Below are 7,365 nucleotides of genomic sequence, written 5' to 3'. Positions count from 1 at the left end.
TCAGTCTGGGTTTGCCCTATGACGAGACGAGCGTCCTCAGCTAGAATAATTAGACCGGCTCCACGTAATTGGCTGGGTAAAGACCCAGCTGGCCGTTGTCTAGGCGACCTTTACACCAGCCCTGTTCATCCTCGTCTTCCAGCTTCGTCAGCTCATCACCTTTATTAGTAAAAAGAGACAGAAATGTACAAAAAGATGAGAAACAACACACAGTTCTTTCACATAAGTTATTTATACATGTAACACAGTGAGCATGTTAACTGGTAACATAATCAATAAAGGATAAATCCACCAAAAACCCACATTTTGAGTTTTTAACACACACACACACACCCATCCACTGTATGCTGAAAGGACAGGTTGACAATTTTTTATGTTTGTCTTAAAACAGTAGTTATGTGCCCAAATGTCACATTGACATTTTCTCACTGTAATTATTCTTGCTGTTCATACTGGCAAAAATACATTTAAAAGTTTATCCAAAGCTAATATTAAGTGTCAGCTGTCAAATTTGTCAAATAAAATAGGTAACTTTCAAAGTTAGTCTTTTTTAGAGCCAAAGTCTCTCTTTTCTTACTACCCTGCCACTGCAGCTCAACAGGTTTTTATATGATTTTAATCTTTGACATACCACAATATCAAAGAATAAAATCATTGCCATGTCAGCATAATAAGGATACATATGATAAGAAAAATAGGATTATTTTTTTCCTGACAACAGAAACATGAAAGATTTTTTAGTGGAGTATTACTTTGACATTTTGTACCTTACTAACAATGCAGCAAGAACTGTACTTGACCAACATCTATTCATCAGTGAAGTCATTTTGACCGGCAGAGATTCACTGTTTGGTATTTTTAACTGTTGCAGGAAGCAATCGTGTAATCGAGATGTCACTGGGTTTGATGCTCACCTGCTCTGAAGGTGAGCTCGTCCTGTTCCTGGCCATCGTAGTCGTACAGTGCTCTCACTCTCACACCTGTGACCGCATCTTCATCGAAGGGGTTCACCCCTCCGTTGGTGTCGTTGCCTGAGTTCGGGGCCGTCTGGTCCTCGTCCGACCACTCTGTGGAGGCCGTGTAAGCCTGGTTCTTCTCGTAGCTGCTCACGCTGAACGCAACACATTTCAGAAGCACATCAATTATCCATCTTTGCAGCAAATTGTCACAACGTACTGATGCTACCTCTGCGACGACTTTTACTGCCAATGTGTGGGTCTGTTGTATTTTTTAACTTATTAGCCTTCTACGACTACTATTACTACTACTACTACTATTATAACTATTACTATCAATACCACCATAGTGCTTTAACTTCTATCTCTAACTACTAGTAGTTTAACAATATCTTAGGTCATAATAAATGAATTAATCAACATACAAATATTAAATAATGATTTGATCCCACTCAGTGTAGGAAGATATTGATTAAAACACACATATGAATTTAAATAGTTTACATTATTTATGTTTGGGGAATTACAACAGACATTTAGAAGGTGATCTGCATAAAAGCATCTGGTAAATGAAACAAATAAATGTTTTAGGGTTCATTCTTACCTTCCCCGGTCTCCAGATTGAGCGTGCTCGACTGCTGTCGTGACGTGAGTCAGCATGACTCCATCAGTGCTTTTCTTTGACTTTTCTTTCTTAGAGATGCTATGGGTAAGGTCCGGGTTGTATTCCTGCAAAACACGATACAAAACATTTACATTACATTTTCATCTTTTGAACAGTACAGTAACTTCTGTTCAATTCCAGGTATTTTCTCAGTATGTTGAGTAAAATTATATTCCTCGTCATCTTTGTCTTTATTGCTTCTGTCAAACTGGGAAATGTGGCTGATGTGATTTTAATTGCTTGCCGAGCAGAATGCAGCACTGATGATAACATCTCTTTAATTGTATATGAATGTTGTTGCAGCAGGTTATGGTATGTTTATACCTCAAACTGTGGCCAGTTCATGTGCATGCCGGGGCCGTGAATGTTGCTGAACAACTTCAGATCTTCATCCGGGCTGGCTGTCGTGATGGTGTGTTCAAGGTCTCTGTATACTGTAGCATAACTGTGAAAATACAGCAAGGGTTTAGAGTGAGGGTGATGATTATCTGATATTGGTGTCTTGTCATATTAACATTTTATAAACGCCCCAAACCTTTGGTTCTCTGTGAGGTTGATGTGGCGTTTGACATCTAACAGCACCTCCCTGAGGAAGCTCAGCCTCTTCTCTTCAAACTGCTGGCACTGGTCAAACACCTGCTCCATGTTTTCCATGTACTGTGGGGTGCACTTACTCAGCTCTTCCACAGCCTTCTCATACTTCTCTTTAGCCTAGGTTATAACACAGACACAAGAAACATACTCTGAACAGCCTGAAAGCAGAGATGATCAATGTTGTAATGACACATTTCTAGTCCACATGTGCCTGTTTTTCATTTTTCGGTTCAAATGTGAATCCTATTAACCTTGAGAGGACAATAAATGTGTTTTCAAGCACAAGAAAGAAACATTTATCAAGAGTGTGAAGGTCGAGGCAGTCAAAGGAGACCAGAGTCCACTTTAGCAGAGAACAGCTAATGCTAGAGTAGTGTGAGAGAGAAATAGAGGGGAAGGTGTTGTATTCAGTCACACATTAACAGTGCTACACGTATTACAGCTAGGCAGCCTTAATAACATGATCTAGCTTTACAGTCCACATCCTAAAACCAGTGAGGATTTGGAAAATAGCTTTTTGCATATTGATGATCCCACAAAGGCTTTTTAGAGCTGTAGCACCTGATGTTCTCACCTTCTGTGAGTCCTGTTTGCACTTGTCCAGTTTCTCATGGAGTTTCTTCTGCTGGTCAGCTGTCATAGAGGTTTCTACCCTGCTGTTTGCCTCTCTGTTGGATGCCAGCATCTCCTCTTTGCAGGCCATGTGGTAGGCCTTCTTGGCAACCTCGAGCTGAAGGGAAAAGATGACATAAAGAGTGTCATGCTTCTTACCCTGGAACTGTAATGTTTGTAGAGTTAATCTGCACATATGAAAAGCACATAAGCACTTATTAATCTCTAATAAATTAACTGACAGTATGTTATCATGTTATAAAACAGTTAAATTATAAATGATTACTAAAATACACACTTACATGATAAGAGGCTCTAACAGAGGGTACCCTTATTACCAGTTTCTAGTTGTACACTTTGTGTTAATTGTAGAAAAATGTTTCCCCTAGTTACCTCTATTAGCATCTAGTAATGCAGAGAAGTTTGGTTTTATTTGTGGACGTTTTGAAATATCCGCTGCCATCTCAGTTCAAATTGAGGTGAAAAGAATTTCACAGAAAAGTTACATTTGAAAACCTCAACAGAAAAACGATTTTTCAGAAACGTCCTGGTTACTGTTGAGTTTTTCAAATTCATTTCAAAACTGTCAACAACTAATGAATCCCATTCAGCATAATAAGCTAATATAATGTTTGCAATGTAGTTTAAATTAAGTTCAGTATCTTTGGACAGTCTGAATGAATGAGTAAAGAAACACACTCTATTACCTCTTTTAATTTTTTAGCCCAAGGTTTCTGGGCCTTCTTGAAGCCCTCCTCCGCCTCTTTGGTTTCCTTGAATCCTCCCATCATCTGTTTGTGGTACGAGTCTTTCTGCCAGTTCTTCACCTTCTCAAAGTCAACGTTCATCAGGCTGTTTTTAACATCTTGGTGAAGCTCGCTCACCTTCTCCGCCTCCGTCATCACACCAAACCAAGCTCGCTCTACTGTGCCGTACTGAGGACCTAATGGAGGCACGGACCGAGAGTAAGACACTGTATCGAAAGAATAACAACACAAATATGCTGCTGAATATGAGTGTGAAACAGCTCTTACCTTTGTCTACAAGCTGTCTCCATCTCTTGGACCATTCGGTCAGTTGCTGTGAGTAGGCTTTCTCGATTTTGGCACGCTCCTGGATGCAGTTCATCAGGTCACTACAGAGCCTGTGACCATCATCAATCCGCTTCACTGTACGTTTGTAGTTCCCGACCTTTCATTAAAAAAGGTGAGGTAGATGAGTTTGACATGTTGATCTTGAATGAGCATTGGACGAGAAGATTGATACCACTCATATCTGTGTGTTAAAAATGAAGCTGCAGCTGGTTAGCTTAGTTTAGCAAAAGACTGGAAACAAGAACAAGTTACAGCACAAAACTCCCTGTAAAACCCTGACTTGCCATTTTTACATTTCACATTTGTGTATGGGTGAAATAAACGAGACAGAGCATGTTGATCAGTGAGCTTTAGAGGCACTACTATGCAGAATTCTGGCAAGAAGAGAAAATCTGTGAGGTGTTGCTATTTCAAGCCCTACTTTTCCATGCATATTTTATCTTTTAATCCCTCTGCTGCTTTAGAAATTAAGAAGTGAAATAGGGAAGTTCTGGTTCACTCATTTCCATGTGTTTTTTAAAATATAATTTCATTTGAGCTTTCTGAAAATATTTACATCCAGTGCTATTTTTCCTGTAGTGAAAAAAAAAGATCTAATTATTACAAAATGACTCAAAATGATTTGTTAATGGGGATTTTTGGGAATTTTATATCATAATATTGAGAAAACTGCAGTACTGTATAATGTATTGCTGTTTCAAGACCCTTACAAAGGAACTCTGTGTTCAGTCTACAGGTGGTGCATCGAACGGGCAGGAGGCAACAGCAGGGAGGAGGCTGCTGCTGCGTGTGGAGTTATGCAATGAAGGCAGGGGATGGGCTTAGGTCATATAATTTACAACTTACGCAGGAGCAGGAGCAGCAACCTCCCAAAGAGCTGATAGCTTTGCCCAGAGAGAGAAAGAGAGGCTGATTGCATCATTTCACACCTTTGTACTGAGAAAAAAATAGACTGCATATTTGTATCTCAGAGCCTTTGCTCATAGTGTAATAGGTGTTTACCTCTACCTCACTCTAAAAAAGCCACTCAACAAATCTCAAATGTCGACGAAATGAAAGCAGTCAGGGATAAACGATGGTATTCAACACCAGCCCTCTGCATTAGCAGCAGCCAGCTGAGTCAGCGATCAGCAGGCAGCACTGCAGCAGGCACTACTGTAATGCAGTGAGCGACTGTGATGTAGTGGCTGTGTGCTGGAAACAGGCACTATTGCTGCTCCAGCTGATTCCTGAACTCGGTACCTGCATGGCTAAAGAGACGTGATGAAGATAAAATACAGCCGAGTCTGAGAGGAAAAGAGGTGAAAATACTTCTGCCTAAAACACCAAAGTCTATCCATCATACAGATCCAAACGTACAGCGACATGAAGGTCAATATTATCTGTAGCCTAAGATGTGACAGTCATCTGCTCTTATATATAATGAATGGACCTTGAAGAACTCAAGTTCAGGACAGACTGACTGCTGGTGATGTAATCATGTGGGAAAAACCCAATACAACATTCCTTCATTCTTAATAACCGTCGTCAGAACAAATTTGGTTTATTTTTTGCATATTATATAGAAATTAGTTTTTGTCATTGGACAGAACAAAAAAGGTGTTTGTGTGTGTGTGTGCGTTCATGCTGTGTTAATATGAAAAATAATTTGAGCACTGAATGATCTGTACATATGTGATGTGGTTGATGCCAACTATCTCTTACTCCAAACTGCGACACAGTTTGACACATAAGCAGATGTCAAACTGGTCCAATTTGCCATTCCTATCTTTAAAACTTTGAAAAAAATCTGTGTGAAAATCAGTATTAAATATAAGGGTCATTTGCATGTTGAAGCTGAACCCCTAATTATGTGAAAGAAGCCAGTAAAACAAGTTCAACCTCACAATTGAGCTTACAGTAAATGAGTTTCAGATGAACAATTACATATAATTTGGTAATTTTAAGGGTGGTTTTTCCTAGAAAAAAAAGAGACACCATGAAGGCAAGTGATAAAACCTATAAAAAGTCTAATCTGTAGTAGTACAGTTGAAGATAAAGTGACGAAAAAGAAGAATCACAGCCCACAAACGACACATCAGTGCCACAGGAGGGGGCAGAGTACCACTGCGGTGTCATCCATAGCTGTGAAAATAGTGCCAGTTATTTCTGAGAGCAACTCTGTCAGCCATAGTACAGGCTGGACCAAAGCAATGCACAACTTGTTGCATTTATTTTAACAGTTGGTTGCACAGCAGAAAATGTAGCTGGCTTAGTCAACTCAATTAGACGTAATGGCACCGAAAACAAAACATAACCAGTATGTCATTATGCTGAGTGATTAAAAGTGAACGCCATTAACAGATCAGTGCAGTCGAAGAGATCTGCATACGGAGCAGCAGATGCTCAGTGATTGAACACCACTGATAAATCCAATTCTCAGCATACAAACAGGCACATGTGTGGTTTACATATAAATCTGTGTCTACACTACGCGCAAGATCTTTCTTTTCAGCTCCCAGATGAAGCAGGTTCAGTCAGAGTTCATCACTATGCCACTTGTGTCACTTCCCCAGTACGGTTTGATCTGTGAAAAGCGCTCCCTGCTGTCTCACCTCCCAGAAACTGTCTGTGGTGTCCTCCTGGCTGGCGGACTCGTCGTAGGCTCCAGACATGGTCCCAGATTTGGCAGGATGGCTTCAGGCTGTGATGGTCTGCAGAGTGACGCTCCTCATGCACTGTGAGGGAAGACGAGGACAGAGGAGTGTGAACACAGAGACATAGATAGACAGCTATACAAGAAATACATAGATACGGTTAAGTTAAACACTAAAATATGGTTATAGGCTATAAATAATGCTGTTATGTAAACAGAACCTCAGCATATACTCTCATTACATTAAACAACATGCAGTTATAATGTTAAAAAAAGCTGATGTATTCCTCAGTTTTAGTACATCACTTACACATTTCGTGCTAACTCCCGCAGCTCATGTGATCTCTACATAGATGCTTTGTTCATCTAATAAAACCCACAAAGGTTGTGTCATAGATTTCAAAGTGGATACAAAATGCTTATGTAACCATAAAATGGTAGCGCAAATGAAACATTTATTCAAGATGCTTAGAAACAATTAACCACACTGATTTAACACAAGTAAAGCTGCTTTTTAGAGAGCAGTAGAAAACATGACCACATAGCTGACAAATGAAGTACATATTCACAGCTCGAATTGCACAACAAAATCATGACATGTAATCTAGGGCTGCAACTAATGATTCTATGTAAATAGTGTAATATTTCCTAACGTCCAAGATGACGTCTTCACAAAACAAAACAAAATGTTCAGTTTACAATGAAATAAAAAGCAGAAAAGCAGTAAATCCTCATAATTCAGACAATGAAACCAATGAATGACCAATTAATTATCAAATTAGTTGGCAATTCATTTTCTGTTGATTGAAT

General features: G+C 39.5%; 1 protein-coding gene across 2 annotated transcripts; it reads right to left on the bottom strand.

The window, feature by feature from the left end:
* pacsin1b (protein kinase C and casein kinase substrate in neurons 1b) lies at positions 1-6,574 on the bottom strand. 2 transcript variants are annotated; one of them, XM_062415845.1, is made up of 9 exons: positions 6,515-6,574; positions 3,861-4,017; positions 3,534-3,769; positions 2,789-2,944; positions 2,156-2,331; positions 1,945-2,065; positions 1,558-1,685; positions 915-1,075; positions 1-159 (listed from the first exon to the last, which is right to left on the bottom strand). In XM_062415845.1, the coding sequence occupies exons 1-9, from the start codon at positions 6,572-6,574 to the stop codon at positions 50-52; spliced, it is 1,305 nt and encodes a 434-aa protein (XP_062271829.1). In that variant the 3' UTR covers positions 1-49. The 2 variants fall into 2 exon arrangements, with proteins under 2 accessions (XP_062271829.1, XP_062271828.1); XM_062415844.1 differs by having other exon boundaries at positions 915-1,111; positions 1,561-1,685.
* Between the last annotated feature and the right edge of the window lie 791 nt (positions 6,575-7,365).

This window comes from Scomber scombrus, chromosome 3, assembly GCF_963691925.1.
Source record: "Scomber scombrus chromosome 3, fScoSco1.1, whole genome shotgun sequence".
NCBI lineage: Eukaryota > Metazoa > Chordata > Actinopteri > Scombriformes > Scombridae > Scomber > Scomber scombrus.
The sequence above is the reverse complement of the archived record's forward strand: the minus strand, read 5'-3'. Positions and strand labels throughout refer to the sequence as shown.